The sequence below is a fragment of the Dama dama genome, chromosome 11 (assembly GCF_033118175.1).
Source record: "Dama dama isolate Ldn47 chromosome 11, ASM3311817v1, whole genome shotgun sequence".
NCBI classification, from domain to species: Eukaryota; Metazoa; Chordata; class Mammalia; order Artiodactyla; family Cervidae; genus Dama; species Dama dama.
Window position 1 is genome coordinate 92,046,520 of NC_083691.1, and position 27,107 is coordinate 92,073,626.

Consider the following 27,107-nt stretch of genomic DNA (forward strand, 5'->3'; position numbering starts at 1 on the left):
CACAGCTCATCTGGTTTTCCAGTGACTTTGTAATATAAATAGGGTATTATTAGTCTGGTAGGATAGGTTTCAACATGCAATCAATCTTGATAAAGCTCATAGAAGTTTCTGCAGAAAACTGGGATACCCTAGCTTTTAGGACTGACATAAATATATAACACGTGCTTCTCAGGTGGCGCTAGTGCTAAAGAACCTGCCTGCCGATGCAAGAGACATAAGAGATGCAGGTTTGATCCCCAAGTCAGGAAGATTCCCTGGAGGAGGGCATGGCAACCCACTCCGGTATTCTTGCCTAGAGAATCCCAAGGACAGAGGAGCCTGGCATATCCATAGGGTCGCACAGAGTTGGACAGGACTGAAACGACTTAGCACGCACGCACAAACATATAACTCATCTGCACAAATGTGGAGGACATAAATGGGGTAAGCATGAAGGTTACCAGTCTAATTTCAACACATGTATGATTTATGCAACAGATTTTATCTGATTTCATACTTCTTAAGCTTTCCCAAGGGATGTCGTATTACAACTTGTGTAGCCTTTCACTGTGTCTGTACTAACCTAAAAGAAAAGCTAGCTTGGTCACTGGGTCCTGTGCCCGTTTCCTCTTCTTCGCTGCTTGATTTTCCTTTACTAAAATGGCCCCGCTCTCTCCTCATTGGTGTTTTCTCCCCCGCAGGTGGCAGCCCTAGCTCCGCCCACCAGTCACCGCTCGGGTCCTAAGTTCTGGAGACTGTAACTCCCAGACCAGCGGCAGGGGGCGGGGCGGGGCGGGGCGGGTGCCGGAAGTGACGTTTTCGGAAGCGCCGAGAGTCGTCCGCGGGGCACAGGTGGGGAAGGGTCCCCGCCGTGTGGTGGGCTCGGGCGCCGAGCGTAATCGGAGTCTGACGGGGAGCGGCCACCGTGAGTGTGGGGCCTGCAGCCTTCTCCTCCCTGCGCCCCCTGCCTGGCCTGTCGCGCGCGAGGCCCCTGACGGCTCCGGTCCCCAGCTTGGCCCGGCGCGTCCCCTCCTACCGCACGCGATAGACGCGAAAACCTTGAATAATTTTGCCCGGTGTTGACAACTTGGGCTTGAGTGCCTTCGAGAAGGCCTCAAGCAGTTGTCAGTGGACCCTTCTCCGCTGTAAACGCCCCCTTCGCTCATTCCTGGTACTTCCTTTCGCCTCCCAGTCATCTTCCCCCGCCTCGGGTTTTTCCGCCTCTTTCCCCCCTTGTTTGCGGGCGCTACATCTCCTCTTTGGAGTGTTGCTCAGCCTTGTGTGGGGCAGCATTTGCTGGCCTTGGGAAGGGGTTCCATTCTCGACCAAAAGATCCTCCCCCGAGAGGTGACAAAGAGCAACAAGCTTTTCCTGCTTCAGTTAGCTTTGATGGGCTCTGCACTGAGTTTACAAAGGCAACTTGGAGAGGTTTTAGATTTGCTAGTGGCTTCTTGAGCCCCTGAAAAGACTCCCACAGAGGTGGAATGCCTCTACATCCCTGGTAGTCCCCACAACTTTTGTACCCTTAGGGTGTACCCTTAGGGTGTTTGAGAAGAAGCTTGGTGGAGGAAGTGTGACCTGGAGATAGAATTGGCCTGGAGAAAATCATCTTTGAGGGAGCGCTTGGAATGGAAAACAACAGTGGATAGACAAATGAAACAAATGTGAGGATTTCTGGGCAGATAAGAATCCTGACTGAAGCAAAAGGTCTCTGTTGGCAATGAGTAAGGTTTAAAAGGACCAAATGGGGCCAATTGATACAGGGCCTTGAATTCCAAAATCTGCTGTAGCTTGTGTATTCTACAGCGTGCTGGTTGTGCTGTGTCGCTTCAGTTATGTCCGACTTTGTGACACTATAGCCTGTAGCCCACCAGGCTCCTTTGTCCATGGGATTCTCCAGGCAAAAATACTGGCGTGGGGGGTGTGCTGCAATTCAGTATGCATCAAATACCCAGAATCTTTTTGGAAGTGATGTAGAGTGATATCTGATTGGAAGAAAGAATCTGATTCGAATAGCAACAGTATCAAGAAAGATTGTAGAATGACTGCAACCTGAGACCCAGGGAGGGAAAACTCCCAGGATGTTTTTGTTGTTGTTGGTTTGGGTTTTGCCCTTCAAGTTACCTTTGTGTCCTTTTGTTATTCAAAGAGTACTTAGTCTTCGAAGATATATTTGAGTAAACTGTTTTCTAGATCTAGATTCCTTACCCTGAAATGATGATGATGTAGATTGACTGGACTAGTGGTTTTATGAGCAGAGTTGGGATTATAAATATTCATACTCACACCATTTCCCCTCACTAACCTTGTGCTAAAGTGTGAAAAGTTGTAGACAAAGTCCGTTACTCTCAGGTTAAATGATCAACTTAAAGTCAGTTAACAATCATCAGGAAATGTCATTGAGTATTCTCTGTCAGATACTGGGATGGGTGGAAGTCGGTAGCTGGGAGGAGAGATAGTGGAAAAAATACAAGATACTGTCTGTCTTTATGGTGCCGAGGTCTGGGCCACCTAATGACAGGGAATGGTTAGCATGAAGAGAGAACTGAACCCCTTGGGGCTCATTATAGTTATACTCTTTGTACCACCTAATCATGCAACAGGCATTATGGGTTTCTGAGTCTGTCCGTCCTTTCATCCTTGTGAAATGGGCTTTCTTGAGAGTCTCAGGCTTCTTGTGGGAAAGAGACCTTATTTAATATGAGCAACAGCATGTGATGTTTTTCTCTTAATTTCTTTGTAAGGTAGAGGTTTGTTGAGATAAACCCCTGTGCTGAGGTGACAGGAGCCTTGGTATTGATGCCATCTTTTGTTTATTTGTTTCAGGACTTCTTGGTCCTCATGTCTGACCATGGAGATGTGAGCCTCCCACCCGAAGACCGGGTGAGGGCTCTGTCCCAAAGGGGTAGCACAGTGGAGATAAATGAAGACATTCCACCCCGCCGGTACTTCCGCTCTGGAGTGGAGATTATCCGAATGGCATCTGTTTACTGTGAGGAAGGCAACATTGAATATGCTTTCATCCTCTATAACAAGTATATCACGTAAGACACCTCCGGTTTCCTTTTTCTTTCCTGGTGACTGATGCCTCACTCATGGTGCTCTTGTGCTCATTTATTTCTGCTCAGAATCGCTAAAACCAGAGAGAACTTTACAACATCATTATCATTAATCATTTTTTCTGGCAGCTCCTACATATTAGCTGTTCTTGACATTCAAAGACATGGGTACTGAAAGTGTTGTTTTCATGACTCAGTAATTTCATGAGTAAGAGACCTAGCTTTTTGGGCTGTGCCCACATGGCCCAGCTGTTAGGCAAGAGAGTTGGTGTTTAAACTATACATGTTTTGTATTGATGAAGGTTTTTTCCTATCCCCTCTCTATTAAGGCAGCCAATCAGAGGATTATTGTTGAGGTTTAGCAGAGCCAAAATTCCTCAGCACTACTTATTTTGTAGCAAATTGAGTGTCTCAGGAAAGAGTTTTTTCTTAACCTTTATCATAATCATGTAAATCATTAAATAAGTATTGACCACCTACAGTTTGTATAGCTCATCATAAGACCTTTCCCTTGAGTTGCTTAGCCTCTTGCAGCATGAATTGAAGATTTCAGTTAACAGGAACAATTGCTAAAGTCCCAGTGACACTGGAAAAGATGTATAATTTAGGAAGGGAATAATAATGTTAAAAGATTTAATTTGTAATTTCTAGTCTTGTCCTTTCATAATAGTAGGACCTTAAGATAATAATAATTACAGTGTATTTGTATAGCTCTTAAATAGTTCATAGAAATTTCACCTGCATTGTGTCAATTGATCTTCACAGTTCTGTGTGCACTGTGTAGGGCACATCATCCTTCCATTCTGCAGATCAGGAAACACCTTCCAAGTTCAGTGGTAGGCTTTATTTCACAATTTGGAGTGGCAAAACCTGGATTTTCCAACTCTTAATTCAGGATTCATTCTACAACATAAGTCCTATTCTGTTTTCTTTTTGGTGATGTTTCTTGAATTGAAGGTAGTCTTTTGAATTATAGTCTGGAGACACACTAATTTTGGGTTATTTTTTGTTGTTTTTTGAATAGGTAACATGTGCATGTAGTGCAGAATTCAGAAGGCACAAAAGTGTATATATATTTAAAAACTAAATTTCCCTACCACTCCTCTTTCCCCCCAAACCTTTAGTTCCCCTCCCCACAGGCAGTCACTCTTACTAGTTTCTTACATGTTCTTCCAGAGGTAATGGATGCATATTAATTATATGATATTAAGTTTTTGATCACATACTGCTCTAAAGCAGTGCTTGTCAACTTTGGTGTTAGTGACATTTTGGGTTGAACAGTACTTTGTTGCACAGGAATGGCCTGTGCATTTTAGTGTGTTCAGCAGCATCTTTGATCTTTCTCCTCACTAGATGCCAGTAGAACCGCTTACCCCCGAGTTGTGACAACCCAGAATGTCTCCAGATGGCACTGACGCTTTCTGAGAGGCACAGCTGCCCCAGCTGAGAGCCACTACTCTAAAGAAAAGGAGGTGTAAGAGTGGGTTGCCTAGAATTCATATTGTAATTTTAGAATGGAACAAAGGGAGTGCTGTGGTTTTTTTAAGTTTATAAGTAGTATCTGTTTCCTCAGAGATGTTGCAGTCCATCCATACCACAGTGTCCTGTTATGTGACCTCAATGCTGATAAAGTTTCATAGAATTATAATTACGTTTCTCCCTCTCTTTGCTATTAGGAATTTTTCATTCCTAGGCACAATGGGCACAAAATTTATTTTCCTGAGACATTTCTTTGGCTATTGTCTTCCTCTTCATTTACTCTGCTGCTGGTAGAACTAGTATATTTCCAGTAATCTTGTAGATAGATCTCTCAGAATGAGGGGCACAGTTCCTTTGGGAAATTATAGTTGAGTAAGTGCAACAGAATCATGGAATCACTCTACCAGGTATTTTCTGAAGGGACTTCTGGGTCTTGTTGTTCCACATAGAAAGTGCTTTGAGGGTGAGGATCATATTCATTCAGCAAATATATATTGTGTATATTTACTATCTACTTGACACTGCAGTAAGTCCTACGTGCATAGTAAATAAAATGGCCCTTGCACTTATTCTCGTTATGGGAGAAGACAGCATACAGGTAAGCAAAGAAATATATGGTAACAAAATAGGGAAAACGCTTTAGAAGCAACAGAGAAAGTGCTGTGATAGAAAATAACCATGGATATCTAATTCAGTAGAGTAACATCTATCTGAGAATGTAAGATTTAAACTGAGACTTGAAGGGTGCCATACAGTTGGTCATTCCAAAAGCATAAAGCAGAGGGTTTAAAACATAGATACTACTATGTATTTGGAAGCTCTCAGGTAGGAAAGACCTTAGTGTGTTCTGAGGTTTATAGATCACTGTGTTCAGAGTATAGCAAATGAAGAGAGAGAATGACCTCAGATGAAGTTGGAGAGGCAGGCGGGGCCAACTCATGGAGGATCTTATCGGCCACAGAAAGGAGTTTACATTTTATCTTGAGAGTAATAGAAAGCCACTAAAAAGTTTTAAGTGAGGTTGTGACCTAATCTTACTTACGTTTTAGAAATATAAATTTTGGCTGCCTTGTGGTAGTTGGTGGAGGGCGTGTTAAGAGAAGGCACTGAGATTAGTTAGGAAACTATTAACAGCAGTTCAAGAGAGAGGCTGATAGCTTGAAAGAACATGGTAGCCTGGAAAAGAGTAGATGGATTTTGTTTTCTGGAGATAAGAGTCTGTGAGACTTACTCATAATTTTGGAAAGAAGATGGTATCAAGGTTGACCTCAGTTTTTGCCTTGAGTAACTTAGGATTTGCTGGTCCATTTATTGAGATGGGGGAGAGTGGTGTCAAAGGGGGTTGTTGGGTAGTGGGAAGACAGAGAGTTCAGGTCTGGGATTTTAACATGTTAAGGTGTTAAGGTTAAGTTATCTATGAGATATCCAAGTAGTGATGTCCAGTAGGAAGTTGAGTGTAGCAGTCTGAACTCAGAGGAGAGGTGTCTATTGGAGCAACAAGCTCAGGAGTCCTCAACATATAGTTGGTCCTGAAGCTGTGAGGATGTCCTGAGACCATCTAGTGCAGTGGTTCTTAATCTAGGGTCCAGGAACTCACAGGGATTCACTGATAGAATTCAGTGTCCATGAACTTGGTTGGGAAAGACTTTTCTTATTTTTACTAATGTGTAGCTGAAATTTAGCACTTCCTTTAATTTTGAATATAGGCTCAAACCACAGTATTATTAATATTTGAAGTTTTGTCACCAACAGAAATCAAGGTATTTCATATTATGATTGTTGCTGATATCTCAAAATAACATTTATATTTATCACTACTTCAGGATTATAGTACAGTTCTTAAACCCACAACTAGGTCTTGTTTTTTAATGTATTAACAATGCATCAGTAAGTAAGCACATGTCATCATTTCTTAATATTTTGAAAACTGTTACAGTAGAATGGGGCTTTTTCTTTCATTATTTATATTACATCATTAAAAACTTATTTCGAGAAGAGTCCATAGGCTTCATTAGAGGCCGAAAGGATCCACGGTGTATTAAAGGAAAAGAGACTTTGATTATGAGACTGGAGAATGAGAAGAAAAGGAGCTTAGGAGAGAGCCCCAAGGTTGGTTGGTGGAGGGAAGGCCAGTAGAGGAGACTTGGAAGTTTTGAGAGAGAGGAGGAAATCCATCACTCTGTCGTGGGAGCCAAAGGAAGTAAGTAATTGCAGACAGTGGACAACTGTGTCAGGTGGGCAAGGATTTGGGTTTGATGTCATGATGTGACTGGTGATCTTGGTTGGCAGTTTCACTGAAGTGGGTCGAAAGGTGAATGGGCAATAACAGTATAGTCCAGAGATTGGCAAACTTTTTCTGTAAAAGGGCCAGATAGTAGATATTTTTGGCTTCACAGGCAAGTTGGTCTCTGTCACAACCTCTGCTTTGTAGTGTGAAAGCAAGTCATAGATAATACATGAATGAATGAGTAAAGCTGTGTTCCAGTGAAACTATTTACAAAAACAGATGGCTAGCTAGTTTTGACCCACTGGCCATAGTTTGCCAAGCCCTAGCACAGACAGCTCTTTGGAGAAGTTGGACCAGAAGTAAAGTAGAAAATTGAAATAATTGAAGGGGAACAAAGAGTACATGAATGTGTTTGTGTCTGTTTTAAGGTGGGAGATGCTAGAACATATTTTTTGGAAAGGATACTGTGGAGTAGGGGAGGCTAATGGTACAGAAAAGAAATTCAGCATAGAAATAAACTCCTACTAAGTAGGCCAGAGGGAGTAGGAGTAGGATTAACAGTACACAGGAACTTAAGTTGATTTTTTGTGCCTTGTTATTACATTGAGTGATGTGAATATCAGTGTTAACAAGATTGATAAAGGGAGCCTGTCCCTGTATGTGGTGTTCTGCTTATAGGACCATTTAACATGATGAACTCGGCCTAGAGGAGAGTCAAGTGAGAGGAGGGGAGAATGTATTACTTAATTTGTTAGATCTGGATTTTAATTTGGGACGTCGTTGGATTGGCTTGACCTGAATCAATAAATGTAGCTACATTTATTTTTCTTGCAGCTATCTTAAAGACCCTAACTCTTGATTCTGTGAGCTGACAAGCCCTAGGAGTTGCAAAAAAACCTTCTAGCTCAGTATTCTTGTTCTGTTTTTCTACGACACTTTACTTGGTATGTTCCTGTCAGTTAACAAGAGCTCACTTTGGCAGTTATTACACAGAGGGAGGAGAGAGGAGGGTAGGCCTCTGTTTCACCACTCCTCTGCCTCGCCCCCCACTACTGAGTCATTGTTCTAGACCTTTCTTGGATACTTTAATTCAAGATTTTAAAGGGCATGTTTGTTCTTTTCCCTCGATCAGTTTAGGCATCTTAATGATCTCAAGCACATTTCCCTCCTCAGAGGTTTTCCTTACTGTAGAAATGCTTTTCCTTTTGCAGACCCCAGTATAGAAGAAGGATCTTCAACATATTAAATCAGTACATATTTTCATGGTGAGCACAGACAGTAATCCAGGCAGTGGATTCTTTCACAGCTTTTTATGGTCATTGACTAGGCTACATTGAAAAGAGTTACAGAGGACTTGGGCAGTCCTGTCTGCTGTGTGAGCCTCTTACAATACAAACCTGCTTTCTGAAAATGGTCTGTCACCTGTGTTGAAAGTGTTTACCACCAGAATTGGGGCTTATGGACTGAAGAGGGTTATCCTCTGTGATCACGCTCACATTGCTGACTAACTTTTAAGATTGGAAGAAATTAGAGCCCTTAATGCATCCACATTATAGAATTTCTGTTTGACTTTTTAAATTATTTTTACACAAATTAATACTTGTTCATGATTAAAACAGTTTGTTTTCAAACCATACAGCAAGGGAAATATTAAAGTGAAAAGAAAATGCCCATCCACCAGAGGTAATCACTGTTCTATTTCTTGTGTGTTTATTAAGAAAATATCCCCATGCAAGCACATGGGCTCATGTCTTTATCCTTTTTCCTTAGTGCCTGAATGAGATCATACAACATAGTCTTCTCTACAACTTGCTTTCTTAACAGTCGTATCTTTACATATCAGGACACTGATCCCATCATCTCATTCAGCTTTAGGGCTGTTTCGTCTACCTGGAGCAGTCTTATCCTAGATATCTTCATGGCTCACTCTTCCAGTCCTTACTTAAATATCACCTTCTCAGGGATGCCTGCCTTAGCTGCCCTATCTAAAATCTCAATCCCTTCCCTGTCACTTATTTCCCTTCCCTATTAATGACTTTTCCCAGCACTGATTATCTGTATACTCTTTGTTTGGTTTATTGTCTGTTCCCCCACTGTCGAGTATATACTCTGTGGTGGGGAGGAGTTTGTGACTGTGACATTCACTGCCAGGTCCCCAGCCTTTACAATAATGCCTGACCCCATAGTAGATGCTCAATAAATGTTTGTTGAATGAAAGAGTGAATGATTATGTTGTTTTTCCACATTTGGGTCTACCATAATTTATTAAGTAATCCTCTACTGATGGCCATTTAGATTTTCAGTTTGCCTTTCTTTTATGAACAATGCTATATTGAATAATCTTATTCATATGTTTTTGTATTATTGTAGGATAAATTTATAGAGATGGAATTGTGAGTTTAAATGGTATACACATTTTATTATTATTATTTTTTTAATTTATTTATTTTTTCAGTGGGTTTTGTCATACATTGACATGAATCAGCAATAGATTTACACGTATTCCCCATCCCGATCCCCCTTCCCACCTCCCTCTCCATCCCATCCCTCTGGGTCTTCCCAGTGTACCAGGCCCGAGCACTTGTCTCATGCATCCCACCTGGGCTGGTGACCTGTTTCACCATAGATAATATACATGCTGTTCTTTCGAAATATCCCACCCTCACCTTCTCCCACAGAGTTCAAAAGTCTGTTCTGTACTTCTGTGTCTCTTTTTCTGTTTTGCATATGGGGTTGTCGTTACCATCTTTCTAAATTCCATATATATGTGTTAGTATGCTGTAATGTTCTTTATCTTTCTGACTTACTTCACTCTGTATAATGGGCTCCAGTTTCATCCATCTCATTAGAACTGGTTCAAATGAATTCTCTTTAACGGCTGAGTAATATTCCATGGTGTATATGTACCACAGCTTCCTTATCCATTCATCTGCTGATGGACATCTAGGTTGCTTCCATGTCCTGGCTATTATAAACAGTGCTGCGATGAACATTGGGGTTCACGTGTCTCTTTCAGATCTGGTTTCCTCAGTGTGTATGCCCAGGAGTGGGATTGCTGGGTCATATGGCAGTTCTATTTCCAGTTTTTTAAGAAATCTCCACACTGTTCTCCATAGCGGCTGTACTAGTTTGCATTCCCACCAGCAGTGTAAAAGGGTTCCCTTTTCTCCACACCCTCTCCAGCATTTATTGCTTGTAGACTTTTGGATAGCAGCCATCCTGACTGGCGTGTAATGGTACCTCATTGTGGTTTTGATTTGCATTTCTCTGATAATGAGTGATGTTGAGCATCTTTTCATGTGTTTGTTAGCCATCTGTATGTCTTCTTTGGAGAAATGTCTGTTTAGTTCTTTGGCCCATTTTTTGATTGGGTCATTTATTTTTCTGGAATTGAGCTTCAAGAGTTGCTTGTATATTTTTGAGATTAATCCTTTGTCTGTTTCTTCATTTGCTATTATTTTCTCCCAATCTGAGGGCTGACTTTTCACCTTACTTATAGTTTCCTTTGTTGTGCAAAAGCTTTTAAGTTTCATTAGGTCCCATTTGTTTAGTTTTGCTTTTATTTCCAATATTCTGGGAGGTGGGTCATAGAGGATCTTGCTGTGATTTATGTCGGAGAGTGTTTTGCCTATGTTCTCCTCTAGGTGAGTTTAAATGGTATACACATTTTAAATTTTGAATACTTGTCTCCTACACCCACCCCTTCCTCCCCCAAGGAAAAAGGTATTATCACATTACAGTCCTGCTAGGAGTGTGTAAGGACACCTGCTTCTCTATGCCTTTACCTATGCTGGTTATAATCCAGTTTTAAGTAAGCCTTTGCCAGTCTGATAGATGAGAAATGATAGCTCATCTTAATTTGAGTTTCTTTCATTTCTAAGTAAAATTGAGTACCATTTTATTTAATTATTTACCTCTTTCATTTACTTTTATGCATATTTTTTCCTTTTGTTCTTTTAGATTGTTGTTTGTGTTCTGCCAGTGCATCTTTGTCTGCTTTTGTACAACTCCTCTCTCTAGACTGCAATCAGATATAACCCAGAGAACAGTATACCTCCGGGCCACAGCTATTCTCTGCCTGGAAAATTTCTAACCCTGGTGTAAACATCTTCCTCTCTTTTTCTTGCTCACATCTTTATTTATTATGATAGTAAAAACGATCGTATATAAGGCAGATGTTGGCCATGTGCTAGGCACAGTGCTCAGCACTTTAATTTTTAAACTCTGTTTGGTGCCATAGCAACCGTTTCAGGTAGTACTAGTTTGTCTCTGCGTATATAATTTATAGAGAGAGAGCAACTGGGGGATGGTGCTGGAGGTCACACAGCTGGTAGATAAGTGGTTAAAACCAGGATCTGAACCTAAGCAGGGTGGCTCCAGAGCCTGTCCTCCTAACCATTAAGCTCTCTTGCCTCCAGTGTGGGCAGCGGGTTGTGTTATTCTTTCTGTTTTCAGGAGACCCTTCTGCCCATATGTCCCCGTTCAGAAAACTGACTATAGTTACTGAAAGACGAGAAGGGTGTTCATGTTCAGGTCTAGAAGTTTTATAAACTCGTTTTATTTATTTATTTTGGCTGTGCTGGGTCTTCGTTACTATGCACGGGCTACTCTCTAGTGGCGGTGCAGTCCTCTCATTTCTGTGGTTTCTCTTGTTGGAAAGCACAAGCTCAGTAGTTGTGGTTCATAGGCTTAGTAACTCCACAGCGTGTGGGATCTTAGACCAGGGATCAAACCCATGTCCCCTACATTGGCAGGTGGATTCCTAACTACCAGACCACCAGGGAAATCCTTTGTGAACTAGTTTTCATTACATGGTTCAAAATCAAAATAATTTTTTTTTTAAAGATACATAGCTTTTTCACTCCCCCTCTTGCCTCATGCACTGTATTTCCCCTGCCCTCTACTTTTGTTAGTTTCTGTGTATACTTCCTGTGTTACTATGTATACTTATAAGCAGAATCTGGAATCAGCCTGCTGGCAGTGAATTCTGAGCCCTCCACTTCTGGCTATGACAAGTTACTGAACTTCTGTTTGTTTTTACCATTCCCAAGTAAACATCATAAATGTTAGAGCTCATGAATTGATTCAGTTTATTTTTTCCATTGAGCTTTACAGTCAAGGACAAGAACTGAAAGAGGAAGTCTAGCACTTAACGTTTCTCTAAGTAGTTTTCATCGGAGACCATGATGCACATATTATACATAATGCACATGTACACATATTACACATGTAATGTTCACATATAACACATATACTCTCTGAGCATCCCAGTGCTTAATCTGGTGTGAGGGTTATTCTTCTACAAAGGAACATGAATCCCAAAGAAAATAAGCCAACATCAAAGATCACCCAGAGCTAGGAGTAGTGATAGAATGTGGGTTTTCTCAGCCTCCTGCCCTTGGCTGCCAAACTGTTCACTGAAGAATGCTTTGTGACAGAGGGCTTTTCCTTTGGAAGCCTGTTACTGTCACAACCAGAAAAAAATTTCTTTGGAGGTGTATTTTTGGGCACAGGCTAGGATTTTCTCTCCTCCGTAGTTTTAGTTGTAGGTGTCTGGTGCTGCTGCACGCCCGAGTTGGGAGAAGAGCAATTCTGTGGCCCTTTACGGGGCTGAGGGTGAGTGGGGGAGGCGGCCTGTTACCCTGCGTACCTGGAACCTGTCCGAGCGCCGCTCCAGGGTAAGGGAGTTGCACTGCTTCAGAGTCTTTTGGACATTTGCGTGTCTTCTTTGCATCACCATCAATCTGTTCTGTTCCCTTAGGCTCTTTATTGAGAAACTACCAAAGCATCGAGATTACAAATCGGCTGTCATTCCTGAAAAGAAAGACACAGTAAAGGTGGGTCTTCGCTTTCACTCTTGCCCATCTAGAAGCTTCAAAGAGGCACAGACTATCTTCCCTGATATAAGTAGCAGAGTCTGCATCTGAATGTCACATCCTGCAAATAGGAGATAAGGCCATTTCAGTAGATCAGTTATGAAATACCAGGTATGGTATGGCAGGGGTAATTTAAATTACATTATTTAAATGTTTTTAGAAGTGTTGTTGCCATTGCCAACTTGACTTAAGTCTTTTTACTTAATTGGCAACCATTGTCCTAACTCTCAGATTTTGATTTTGTATCCCAGAAATTAAAGGAGATTGCATTTCCCAAAGCAGAAGAACTGAAGGCAGAACTGTTAAAACGATATACCAAAGAATATTTAGAATATAATGAAGAAAAAGTGAGTATGTATTAGCAAAAAAAGGAAATTATTTTGGTTTCTTAGGCTGTGCTCTAGGAATCTAGTAGGTATTTCAGCGGATCTTGTGATTTCATTGTGATATCTTATATTTTTGGCAAAATCCAGAAAAAAGTGTTGAGGCTGAGGATTCTAATACAGGTTAATCTCTTTATCTAAGAGGATGACTTGAGGGACAGAAAACCTATTGCTTGTCTGTTATGTCTAGAGCTAGAACCTAAGAACAAAGAAAGTTCTCACTAGGAGAAGGAAACGGCAACCCACTCTAGCACCCTTGCCTAGAAAATCCCATGGACGGAGGAGCCTGGTGTCCATGGGGTATCTCAAAGAGTCAGAACTGAGCGACTTCACTTTCATCAATAAATTACAATTTTCAAACTCAAAAAAAAAAAAAAAAAAGAAAAGTTCTCACTAAAGTATAGGGTTTTTAGATCAGAGAATTTGGGGATTTGATTCACATTTGATTATATCCAAAACAGGTTATACCTGTTTATAATAATCAAATTTTTTCAAGCCATTAATATTTTCAAATGACTTCCTGTTAGGAAGAGTCAGTTAAAACATGTGAGAAGCCCTGAGGCAGTGTCCCTGGTCTGTGTCAGGGGGAACGCACACTGCTAGCACTTTGGCGCTCTTTTGTGCACTCTACTGAGCTCTATGCTGGACTCTGATGTTGAAAATCAGCTGAGAGGTAAACAGCAGTATGAAGCTGTTACTTGATGTTTTCCTTTTTTTTTTTTTTAATATAAATTTATTTATCTTAATTGGAGGCTAATTACTTTACAATATTGTAGTGGTTTTGCCATACATTGACATGAATCCACCACGGGTATACATGTGTTCCCCATCCTGATGTTTTCTAATAGTTTAAAATGTCACTCTGTATTTTACCCATCACCATAAGAATTTCAGAGGCTTCATTCAGGGTTAAAATTCAATACAGACCCCCTACGTGGCATTTGTAAGTTTGGATCTGGTTCTTTTCCACAGCCCTCCTTGGGATACAGAATGTATACGTGGCACACCTAGAGACTAAAATTGCATATGATACAGATTATGAGGTGCAGGCAGTATGTTGCATTGAGACTTTGGTAAAGAAGAAAATGCATGAGTTAGAGTTATTGGGAAAGGGTACCGAGAGGATCAGGACTTTAGCTGTCCTTGAATAACAGGTGTACGGCGGTTAGACCAATGGAGGGGTGACCGTTCTGTGGGGGTAGAGGCCCTGAGGGGAGCATGGATTCTGTTTTTGGAAACCAGGCCAGGACAGGAGTGCATTTGGGGGCAGTCTTCCTGCTGAAAGTCTTTGTCCTTCTAAGGTGTGAAGTTCCTTGTGCAAAGTGTTAGTGTTAACTCCGCTTTGTGCTTTGTAGAAGAAGGAAGCGGAAGAATTTGCCCGCAATGTAGCCATGCAGGAAGAGCTGGAAAAGGAAAGACAGAGGGTGGCACAGCAGAAGCAGCAGCAGCTGGAGCAGGAGCAGTTCCATGCCTTCGAGGAGATGATCCGGAACCAGGAGCTAGAAAAGGAACGACTGAAGATCGTGCAGGAGTTTGGGAAGGTGGACCCTGGCCTGGGTGGCCCACTGGTACCTGGCTTGGAGAAGCCCTCCCTAGATGTGTTCCCCACGGTGCCTGTTATATCCACACAGCCTTCAGACTGTAATACAACTGTGAGGCTTGCCAAGCCACCAGTAGTGGATAGATCCTTGAAACCTGGAGCGTTGAACAACTTGGAAGGTAGTGAATTCATTTGCTCGAATCCTCTTCCATCTCAGCTGCAGCCAAATAGGGTGTCATTCCAAGGGATTCAGCCTATGACTACCTGCCTGATCCCACTCATTAGGCTCTGGTCACAGAAATCCATTTGATCAATATTATCATACTGTGTTCTATTACAGCTGTGTTGTAAAATGGCCTTTGCTTAAGTCAAATAATTTACCTGGGCTAGGTTGATTTTCTGAAGAGCTAATAAAATCCTTGAAAGTCAGACTCTCAGCCTTTAAGGGTTACATAGAGATTTGAAATGTTCAGTGAACTAGAGACCACTGTTAACCTTTTGTAAAGGAAGTTTGAGATTTATAGTAACACTTTAAAATTCAACAACTGACTTAAAAATAAAAGCTACTGAACTGTGTTTGCCTTACAAATATTCCTAATTGGTAAGGAGCTTAGTCAAGGTAAATATTCTGTGTAGTCAGTGGTAATTCAGTCTAGCCATAAAAACTATTGAGTCTTTTCTCCTCTCACCAATGAATGGTTACCCGAGAAAATAACAGTAGCAGCAAAATGATGAGTATGCCTTGATGATTAGAATAGATCTTTTTGTTAGGAATTGTCTTTCAAGTAGTCATGTAAGGAATTCAGCTTTCCAGAAGATCTACTTAAAAGGACAAGGTAAGAGTGGGCAAGAGGTGCTAGACTCTGAAGCTTTCAGGATTTCTCCCCATGTACTCAGCAGGGTTGCCTCTCACTATTATTCCTGAATAGCTCAGAAACTTAAGTAGTAGTTTCTCTTTGTCTTCACTTGAGTGATTAAAGCCTCTTCTCTTTTCTTGAAACAACATACTCCTGATGGCTATGGTCAGAGGTTGGAGAAGAGCCTTTGCAGCCCTTTCTCTTCTGCCATTAGGATGAGATCCCCACTTATGGCCTGCAGTTGGGGGGACCCCAGTGGTTTGGCATTGCTTTCCTAGGGCTGCCAACTCTGAGGTCTGCTTGGGGAGGCTGTGCCCCCATGGTCTTAGATTTTTTTCTCTCTCCCTTCCAGCTCCTGTAATCGATGGATTGCGCCACATGGTGGTACCCGGGAAGCTCTGCCCGCAGTTTCTCCAGTTGGCCAGTGCCAACACTGCCCGGGGAGTGGAGACGTGTGGGATTCTCTGTGGAAAACTGGTAAAAAACAAAAGCAAAAAACAAATGCTTTCTAGAGCCTAGACTGTTGCTTCACCCTTGGCCTCCTGTGACTCTCAGAGAAGATATCCAGGGTCAGTTACTCTTCGTACAGTTCCCTCTGCTGAAGGAGCCGTGGGCAGGAAAATGCAGTGTCACCTTGAATTTAGTGACCCTGGATTTGATTGATTGTCAGAGTCCCTTGAATTTAACTGAGTATTTTAATGCTGGTAATAAATGCCTATTCTAAACTTGGTAGGAAGATCCCGTGTTCAGCTTTGAACACCTGCTTTATGGTAGACCATCAGAATATGAAATATGTAAGGCAGATAGCATCTGTCCACAAAAAGTATCCAAGCACTTTAGAGAGATGGGAGATACACACCAAAAGATAGTTTGCTGACTAACATGTACAATAAAAGCACTGGGAATTATGGGGAAAGAAGGATCATTAAATGCAGGTGCTTAACTCATTACTAACTGCTGAATAAATAAATGAGTAAAGTGGAATAGACTTAAACTGACCCTTAGAGGTTGGGAAGGGCTTAGAGAAACAGTGAAAGGGAACTACTCTAGACATGAATAAAGGAAGAGAAATGGTACGATGCCCAGAGCTTCTTAAGTTTCATGAGTAGACCTGTTTGGCTGCAGCAGGAAATTCCCACAGGGCCGTGGGCATCTGTGGCCTTGCAGAGGGCCCCAGGCAGTGCACTTGGGCAGTAAGAGGTGTGAGCAAGACTGACATGAGGGACTCACCTCATGAAGAAGACTCAGGCTGGGAGAAGGGCCTTTGCTTGTATGGAAGTTTACCTTCCCACTGCTGTGACAGAGAGGGTTGCCTCCATACAGGGAGTTGTGACGAGCTGTTCTCTACTTTGACAGATGAGGAACGAGTTTACCATCACCCATGTTCTCATCCCCAAGCAAAGCGCTGGGTCTGATTATTGCAACACCGAGAATGAAGAGGAGCTTTTCCTCATACAGGATCAGCAGGGTCTCATCACACTGGGCTGGATTCACGTAAGCAGTTCTGAGCCCTCCAGGGGTTCGTCTCCTCACGTGATGTTATGGATGCACTGCTTGTTCTTTTCTTAAAGCAGAGTGAATTGTATCCAGACTGTTTAGATGGTTGTATTTCCCTCTGTTTAATATGGATTTGACCTCCTTAGCATACTTAACTGCTTGCACTTCAGTACTGATTTCTTGGAGCTCCTTGGGCTTTTCATTTCTAAAAGATGTTGTTATTTATTATATTTTTAAGAGACGTATATATTTATTTTGGGCTGTGCTGGGTCTTCACCGCTGCGTACAGGCTTTCTCTAGTTGTGGTGCGTGGACCTCTCACTGTGGTAGCTTCTCTTGTGGAGCATGGGCTCTAGGTACATGGGCTTCAGTAGTAGCAGCACTCACGCTCAGTAGTTGTGGCACACAGGCTTAGTTGCCCTGCAGGTCTTCCCAGATCTGGGATCAAACCCATTCCCCCTGTATTGGCAGGCAGATTCTTCCACTGGACCACCAGGGAAGCCCAGAACTTTTTAATTAAAATAATTTCTTAATAGAAATGAAATTTTTCCTCCAAAGTCCCAATTTCCCTGTGAGCATGAGTGTTTTTAGGATGCTAGCTGAGAGTGTATGTGAGCCTTGACCATAGAGGTTATGCCTTACTTCATACAAATGATGTTCCTGAAAGGTGTACAGATCAAAGTATTTAAAATGAACCAAGGAAGTTAATTCAGATACTTGCATTTCATCTTTCTTAAAACAACCTATGAAAGAAAGAGAAAATGTTAGTTGCTCAGTCGTGTCTGACTCTTTGCAACCCCACAGACTGTAGCCTGCCAGGCTCCTCTGTCCATGGAATTCTTCAGGCACAAATAACTGGAGTAGCCGTTCCCTTCTCCAGGGGATCTTCCCAACCCAGGGATTGAACCCAGGTCTCGCGCATTGCAGGCAGATTCTTTACCATTTGAGCCACCAGGGAAGCCCAAAACAACCTATAGTTAGTTCATAGTTCATTCGCTCAGTTGTGTCCGACTCTTTGCGACCCCATGAATTGCAGCACACCAGGCCTCCCTGTCCATCACCAACTCCCGGAGTTTACTCAAACTCATGCCCATCGAGTCGGTGATGCCATCCAGCCACCTCATCCTCTGTTGTCCCCTTCTCCTTTTGCCCCCAATCCCTCCCAGCATCAGGATCTTTTTCCAGTGAGTCAACTCTTCTCACGAGGTGGCCAAAGTACTGGAGTTTCAGCTTCATCATCAGTCCTTCCAATGAGCACAAAGGACTGATCTCCTTTAGGATGGACTGGTTGGATCTCCTTGCAGTCCAAGGGACTCTCAAGAGTCTTCTCCAACACCACAGTTCAAAAGCACCAATTCTTCAACGCTCAGCTTTCTTCACTGTCCAACTCTCACATCCATACATGACCACTGGAAAAACCATAGCCTTGACCAGACAGACCTTTGTTGGCAAAGTAATGTCTCTGCTTTTTAATATGCTGTCTAGGTTGGTCATAACTTTCCTTCCAAGGAGTAAGCATCTTTTAATTTCATGGCTGCAGTCACCATCTACAGTGATTTTGGAGCCCAAAAAAATAAAGTCTGACACTGTTTCCACTGTCTCCCCATCTATTTCCCATGAGGTGATGGGACCAGATGCCATGATCTTAGTTTTCTGAATGTTAAGCTTTAAGCCAACCTTTATGTAAATCAGAAGGGCTATCAAAATAGAAAATTTTTAAGTATCTGCATATTCTAGCAATTTTCTGGTACTACTCAGGTAAAATATTCCATCCCTAATGATTACATTTTAATTTTTCTTTTTGTTCTTTTCCAGCCCCTCATTCTCATAGACCAAGCTGTTTTTTACATTGTGTGACAGGGTTCTACACAAACAAGGCAGCTTATTTTTGGATTTGGGAAGATTGCACATACTTGTATATTGGCATTGGGGAAATACTGATTTATGAGGCAGTTCCATGTGCCTCTGTCCTTTTGTAAATACTTGCCTTCTATTGTGTATCCCTGATTATAGATACATGGGGGATAGAAAACCTGTGTCTTATCTACCAGGGGATACAATTTGAGTAAGATATGATTTTAGTCTAATAGAGGAGATTGACATATAGACAAGTTCCTTAACTCCTTATGTGAAGCAGAATATGCCTAGTGCCTTAAGAGATGCCCTGTAGAATTTAGAGGAGGGAAGGATCACAGCTGGGGTGATGCACTAGATTTGTGGCAGGGTGGGTTGCATATGGAGGGGACAACAGTGAAATAGGCAGACTGGAATCCTGGAGCATTGAGTGGTCCAGTTTTCTGGGGCTTAGAGTTCATATCAGGAAACAGTGATAGATAAGTTTTCACATAATACATTAGGAGTGATATTTTGGGTGGATGGGCAGGATAGTTCTGGTTTTTAGTGAGTAGGATGAGGCAGGGAGCTGATTTAAGAGGTTAATGTGATGATTAAAATGTAATAATGAAGAGAGCCAGGGTGATGGCAGTGCATTTGGGAAAAAAAGAGACAAATGTAGGATTTCAGAGGATGTGGGGAATGAGTCAGAGAGGATGATGAGTAAATGTGATGACTTAGAAATTTCAGGCCTGACTCATGGAAGTGGCAATGATCAATCATCTCATAAGGAGAAACAGAGGTTCCAGCAAGAGAACTTACTTGGAAGTGGGGCAGATGTTGTCTTCAGTTCTGAGTATATTGAATTTAAGATACTGGTAAGACATTGGGCTTCCCTGATGGCTCAGGTGGTAAAGAATCTGCCTGCAATGTGGGAGACCTGGGTTTGATCCCTGAGTCGGGAAGGTCCCCTGGAGAAGGGAATGGCAACCCACTCCTATATTCTTGCTTGGAGAATCCCATCGACAGAGGAGCCTGGAGGGCTACAATCCATGGGGTTGCAAAGAGTTGGACGCGACTGACTTTCACTTTTTTCTTTTTCAAGACATTATATCGGTAGAGGTAGTTATCAGGCAGTTTGAACTTGAAAACAAGGTCAAGGTGGGAAAGAGAACCAGGAGACCTCAACTTAGAGCTGACCTTGGAGGCTTTGGAACTGGGGAGGGTGGAAAACAAGAAGAAACTAACTTGCAGCTGAAAGCCCGGCCACCTAGGGGAGCATGGGGAGTAGTTAGTCATGAAGCACAGAGATGTCAGAGAAAGGTGAGGTAGCGTTGGGGCATAGGTGCCAAAGGAAGAGGAATGTCTCAGAAAGAAACTTCAGGATGTTCACTGTGTCACATGCTGCAGAGAGCTCTAGAATGATGAATACTTGTATGAGCTGATTGGACTTGCTGAGTCATTGATGACCTCAGTTTAGTGGGTTTTAAGCAGTGGTGGGAATAGATTTAAAAGGTTTAAGAAGTAATGGGTATTGAGGTTGTGGTGATAGTGAAATGTACACGAATTTTTTGAAGAGCTTAGCACTAACTAGAGGAAAAGGAAAGAGATTGAATAGTGGCTTAAGGAATAGCCAGGTGGAGAGAATGTTTGCTTGATTTATGGTTTAGTATGTGAAAATGTGTTGTTTTGATTTTCTTGCAACCTTTATATTTGAAATATATATAAGAAAGTATTATATAAACTAAATGTATACTTTAATGAATCATTAAACAAACATATATGTGTACACATTACCTAGGTTAAGAAATAGCGCATTGCCAGAAACATACTCCTACCCCATGTTCCTGCCCAGTCACCCTTCCTCTCTGGTACAGGTAATCCCTCTCTTGATTTCTTTTGAAATTCTTTGCTTTCTTTATAGCTTTACCACCTTAGTGTGTGTCCCTAAACTCAATATTTGACTTTTTTCTGGGTTTGAACCTTACATGCGTGCATGTGTTGAACCTTACATGTGCGCGTGTGTGCTCAGTCACATCCAATTCTTTGTGACCCCATGGACTGTAACTCGCCAGGCTCTTCTGTCCATGGGCTTCTCCTAGCAAGAATACTGGAGTGGTTTGCCATTTCCTCCTCCAGGGATCTTCCTGAACCTATGTGCCACCAGGGAAGCCCTTTTGAACTTTACATAAATAGAATTATATAATATGTATTCTTTCGTATTCAGCTTGTTTTGCTCAGTGTCTTTAAGATTCATCTAAGTTCTTATGTATAGTTGTCTGAGCATGTTTTTAAGCCCAGTGAGTGGGTGATATAGTGGAACCTGTGAATGAGATGTAAAAGGACAGGAGAGACAAGATAATGTGGAGGTAGGAAGGTATTAAATCAAAAGTACAAAGAGGGTGTCATCTTCATATTAGGGAGAAAACACTCCTCTCTAACAGAATTGAAGGAAGAAAGTTAAAGAGAGATTTTCAAGGTTATAATTGGAGGTGTTGAGGGAACTCATTTTAGATGATCATTCAATGAGGTTGAAGTCTAGGTCCATTGCCCAACAGGAGGAGTCAGGAGAGTTTAAGAACTGGACAAGATGCGGGAAAGTTGAGAATAATTACTGCTTAGACTTTAGGTACATCTTAGCCACAAGTGAGTAAAAGTATTTTTAATATCAGTGAGGGCCTAGCTAGGAAGAAATTTAGAACTTAAATTGATAGTATTCCAGCTTTTTTCCCCCCATGATATTTCTGTACCATTTCTTCCTAACTTGGGATTAAAAGCAAACCAAAACAGACTATAATGTTTGCTCAGATCTTAAAGTTGGCAAGAGGAGAATACAGAAGGTCCATTCTTCCTTCTGTACCATGCCAGCTATGAATCAGGTTCCTGGTCAAAATCTTTGAATTTTTTTTGGCTGCGCTGGGTCTTCATTGCTGTGCAGGCTCTTCTCTAGACGTGGCAAGCAGGGGCTGCCCTCTGGTTGCAGTCCGTGGGCTTCTCACTGCGGCGGCTTCTCTTGTAGTTGCAGCATGTGGGCTCAGGAGTTTCGGCTGCCAGGCCCTGGAGCACTGGCTCAGTAGGTCGGCTGCACAGGCTGAACTGCATGTGGGATCTTCCCAGAACAGTGACTGAACCCACCACTCCTGCATTGGCAGGCAGATTCTTTACCATTGAGCCACCAGGAAGCCCCCCTCGTCAAAAACTTTGTATGGTCATGTTTATCACCAACTATTGTGTAACCCCCAACTCAGTATTCAAGGCACTGCTTCACCTTGTCTCAGCCCTGCCTCAGCTGGCATTGTTCTCTGTGGACACTCTGCTCATCTGAACACCCAAGCTGCCCTCAGCATTCACTTTCCTCACTCTTTTCTGTTCCTTTGGTGTATTGTTTTTGTTTTTTTCGTAAAGATGACTTCCTCTGTCTCCAGCATGTGGGCACAGTGGGCATAACTTTTTTTCAAGAAACTCAACTGTGAAGGGAAGGAGAGAAGGCATAGTAGTTAGAGGGGAGCAGAGGCTCAGACAAGATTTTTTGGCTTACAGTTATTTATTGAGGCCCTACTATATGTCTTTATATCGTCTTTCTAGCTAACCCAGCTTTAGCTTGGAGACCTTCATCAACTTGTGTAGACCTTGCTTGTTCTCAGTGAAAATTCCAAGCTCTAACCATGGGATGAAAGGTGTTGACACAGGCCGTAGGTCCCTAAAAGCCTATGGGATCGTATTCTTTTTGGTAGAAACTGTTCTCCCTTGTGGTCATGAAAGTCCTTTCCTGCCCCGTGCAGACGTGTGTGTGGATTTGCCGTCAGTCCTCAGCTCACTTGTTCCTGTGTTATAGACTTCTTCCACAGTGAGCTGGTCACAGCGTTTCGTGCAGTCATGCTTCTCGGATGAGGCTACGCATAAGAATTATTTAATGAGCTGTAAAAAATATTTTTTTCCTTCTCAGGATGGATATTTCCAGGGTGGGGTGCAGGAACTTGTGCTTTTGACAAGTTCCCTTAGGAGCTTCATTTTTTGTACAACAGAGTTAAAAACACTGGTCAAGTATGCATATTTATTTTCTGTGCTTTTAAGTCAGTAAAGATTGGTGTTCTTTTTGAGTCATATTTGGTCTTTTCTTTCTCCATCCTTGTTATCTAACATCATACCCCCTCTGAGATAAGTCATTATATAGTGTTCATTTGTATACAAAGACAGTGTTCAGTAAAACATTAAATAACTGGGGAATTTCAGTGGTTAGGACTTGGCAAAGTGCCATGGCCCAGGTTCCCTCCCTAGTTGAGGAACTAAAATCCCACAAGCCACGCAGCACAGCCAAAAAAACAAAATTAAAAAAGTGAAAACAAATGAGATAAACTGAATGAAATTTATATGATGTTTTAACTGATTACTTTCAAATTTCAACATCTTGGTCTTTTTCTCAAATAAGACAGGGTCCTGTGATTTAACTACCCTCTGAAATCCCAGTCACCCTCTGTCTCTCATATCCTTGAATGATATGCTTTAACCACAGGACAGCTTTTGCCACTTTTGCCTATGAAGCCCCTGACTTGTGTCTGACTTTTAAACCCCTTTGTCAGGAAGAAGAATCATTCATCTGTGGTTTGTTAAGTCCTTGACTTCTACCGGGTTGAAGTATTGGGTAGCATATATTGTCTATTCCAGTATGGGTGACTTTCCATCGTGTTGAGAGAGCTTGTGAGGAGCCAGATAGATCTTGATGGTCAATTAGAAATTATGAGTCTGCACATACTCATGTTAAATTACATTTGTTTACAATGCAGGGACAGAAGTTCATTCCTTATTAGGAAATTCAGGCATATTCCTCATGGCTGCTAATGACTTTATACTTAAGGAGATCATGGCAAGTTACTGAGAATTATTTGGCACTGCCTTCCTTCTTGAGGGGGCTTCCCTGGTGGCTCAGATGGTAAAGAATCTCCCTACAGTGTGGGAGACCCAGGTTCAATCCCTGGGTCAGGAAGATCCCTTGGAGAAGGGCATGGCCACACACTCCAGTGTTCTTGCCTGGAGAATTCCTTGGATAGAGGAGCCTGGCAGGCTGCAGTCCATGGGGTTGCAAAGAGTTGGACATGACTGAGCAGCTAACACTTCTCTTTCTTCATGGGCCAGGCTTGCCTGTGAATTCTCACTGGAGCTTTTTTTTCTCTTCTCAGACTCATCCCACGCAGACAGCCTTCCTCTCCAGTGTTGACCTCCACACTCACTGCTCCTACCAGATGATGTTGCCAGAGTCCATAGCCATTGTCTGTTCCCCCAAATTCCAGGAGTAAGTCCATAGGGTGTGGTTCAGGGGAAGAGCCTCAGAGGAAATGTTCTGCGTTCTTAAGACCTTGTTCTCTATCTAATCTATAGATTGTGGTATTTGATTGGCTTTTCTAAAGGCCTTCCTTTTAAGTCCTGTAGCCTGATAAACCTACTCTGCTTGTTTACAAAAGTATCCAAGCAATAATGTAGGTGCTTTTATAAGAACAAGATGTAAGAAGTTTGAAGTGTTTGACTTGAAGCAGTAGGAATTTCAAGAGACTGATGTCAGATTAGAGAATTTCAGTATCCAACAGATTATCTCTGAAAATTAACTTTTTCATTTTAAACCCTGTTATTTACTATGAATTCTCCCAGTAAAACTGATATGGTGGCAGTGATGAATCACTCTCTGATTCATTCACCAGAGAAGAGATCTGTGGGCCAGCAGACAAAAATTTTGAGGGTGTCTCAAAATGAGTTCTGCCCTGCCCAGTGTGTGTGTGATTGAGGGGGACACCTTTGCTTGATTCTGGACCTGCTTTTTCTTATTTCAGAACTGGATTCTTTAGACTCACTGACCATGGACTAGAGGAGATTTCTTCCTGTCGCCAGAAAGGATTTCATCCCCACAGCAAGGATCCACCCCTCTTCTGTGTATGTATCCCTGTAGAGGAAGCTGCAGCTACGCTGTAACCAGGGAGCACAGTCAGAGCTGATGCTCACAGTGTCCTTCACGGCCCACACAGAAGATCAGCCTTGTCACTGATTTTTCTAAATCTTCCTACAAAGACATGTGTGGGAAGCAGTGTGGAACAGGAAGGGGTTTGAGTCTTAGCTCTGCTGCTTAAGGGTTGTGATCAAGTTATTTAACCTTCCTGGGCCTCAGCTTTCTCACCTATAAATGGAGATGATGATGATGATGATAATACATACTTTTATAGGGTTGTTGACAGGATTAAATGAAAGTGCCAAGTGCAGTAGCTTGCTTATTGAACATTAGGTTTTTTCCTTCAACATTATCAGTTGCTAAGCCTGCATTTTAATGAGATTTGAATTCAAAAGAAAAAAGCCATTTAAGATAGGTAAAGTATACTTAATTTTGTAATTTTGCTTTTAATTTGATTTTAGGTAATAGAGATTTTTATGGCCTTCTTAGAAAGTTTTTCCCCCAAGTGGTAAAAGTTGTGGGTTTTTGGTAAATTCACAGTGGTAAAAAACTGTGGATAAAAAGCTGTAGTTACTGATAAGTATGTTGCAGTTTTCTCCTCAAATCTAATGAGATAGTACTGCCTCACTCCACGCTGGCCATGGAGTATTATTATTTCTTTTGGGTTCTCTGAAAAGAAACCAATGTGGAGAAGGGACTCCAGAGCCTTGTCACGTAAAAGAGACTAGGGATGTTTAGGAGAGAACCCCAGGGAGCATCTGAGAACTGACTGTAAGTATTAGAAGAGCTGTTGTATAAAAAGGTGTCAGGTATTTGACTCCCAGAACTAAAACTTAACACCCTGTGAAAGTGCCAGTTTTCAGCTGAGCATGAGAAAGAAATTTCTGACAGATTTGCTCACAAATAGGAAGTCTGCCTTGGAATGTAATAAATGTCTAGGTACCAGGATGTTGAAACAGAGACTGCACAATCCCCCAGAAATGCCTAGGCTTTCAGTTAGGATGACCCCTTGCACATGCCAAGAGGGAGTATTCCCCTTGTGAGAATAGGTGTACTTTATTATTTGGTTGACATAATGACCTCGCATACTGCAATTAATTCAGCAGTTATTTAAAATAAATGTATATTTTATAAATGACTCTAGAATATATATACATTTGAAGAATAAATGGAGATATATAGGTCCATATTGATTCAGACTCCAGGCTATTGATTCTGGGTTGGTGGAAATAATAATTCCCAGACCCCTTACCATAATTGCCACTTAAATAACGGTCTGGCTGTCAGCCTGGGAACCACTGGCCAGAATGAGCATTTTAAGTATTTAAGCATTTGAAAGATGAGTTTTCTGAGTTTTCCAGGACTTTCCCTTTCTTTCTGTTTCCCTGTTGCAGAGCTGCAACCACGTGACTGTTGTGGACAGAGCTGTGACCATCACAGACCTTCGATGAGAGTTGGACTCAGACGCCTTCCAAGAATTGTAAAACCATATCAGTGTACTGTAGCCCCTTAATTTAAACTTTCCAGAAAGCTCTGGAAGCGTTTTAAAACAAAAGGAAGTATAACCCAGGGGAGAACTGATTTTCTATTTCTGGTTTGAAAAGAAATAATCAAGTATGTTTTTTAGGCACATCTGGAAAATAGCCTGGTCATGCTGAAGCAACTTTTCAGTCTGCCTATAACTAAAAAATTAAGTTGAAAAACTGTGTAATGAAGACTGACATGTGCTTTGTTCAAGATTCACCAATTGTTAACATTTTTTTCCCTGTCACCTATCCTCCTAATTTCTTTGCCAACTTGTTTATTGTTTACCTTTGGACTAATTAAGAGCATCTATGCAGAAGCTTGGAAGCCATTTAAAAAATCTGGGTTTTTCTGTGGTTTATGGCAAGATTAATGAAGCTTATTATAAGGCTGAAGGTCAGCTTGCTATGTCTGACCAGATGGTGAGGCTCAAAAACCCTAAACAATGATTTTGTCAGAAATTATTGTTATTTAACAAATATTTCAGGATATTTTTTCTGCTACAATAAAATAACAATTAACTTATATATATATATATATATATATATATATGTTGTGTGTGTGTGTGTGCTCTAGAGTGATCTGTTGGATCAAGCATTGTCCAGACAGACAGGTTAACTAAAAGGTCTGGTTATTTGGGGAAAGGTGAGGGAAAAATAGAACCTTGAGATGTGTCAACATTGCAGGTATGTCCCAGTTCACTTAAAATTGTTCAGTCCTTTCATTCTGCCTCTTGCCATCTTCCAGAGGTGTGAAATCATCTTTGTTCTTTTGGTGCTGTCTCAAGTGGGTCATCCATTCACTTCCTCCTTATGCCCTAAAATCTTTCAGCTAAGGATAATAGTGCCTTTATTTGGAGTACCAGGTTACACTCCAAGTAAATGATTATATTCCCATGCCACCACACCCTACTGGCTT

The 27,107-nt window shown here is 41.8% G+C and overlaps 1 protein-coding gene across 2 annotated transcripts; it reads left to right on the top strand.

Moving 5' to 3' along the window:
• Nucleotides 1–776: 776 nt before the first annotated feature.
• On the top strand, nt 777–26,716 carry STAMBP (STAM binding protein). 2 transcript variants are annotated; one of them, XM_061155743.1, is made up of 10 exons: nt 777–831; nt 2,806–3,023; nt 12,506–12,581; nt 12,872–12,967; nt 14,359–14,722; nt 15,753–15,877; nt 16,757–16,894; nt 23,908–24,020; nt 24,553–24,652; nt 26,060–26,716. In XM_061155743.1, the coding sequence occupies exons 2-10, from the start codon at nt 2,821–2,823 to the stop codon at nt 26,114–26,116; spliced, it is 1,272 nt and encodes a 423-aa protein (XP_061011726.1). In that variant the 5' UTR covers nt 777–831; nt 2,806–2,820; the 3' UTR covers nt 26,117–26,716. The 2 variants fall into 2 exon arrangements, with proteins under 2 accessions (XP_061011726.1, XP_061011725.1); XM_061155742.1 differs by having other exon boundaries at nt 786–904.
• The last annotated feature ends 391 nt before the right edge of the window (nt 26,717–27,107 follow it).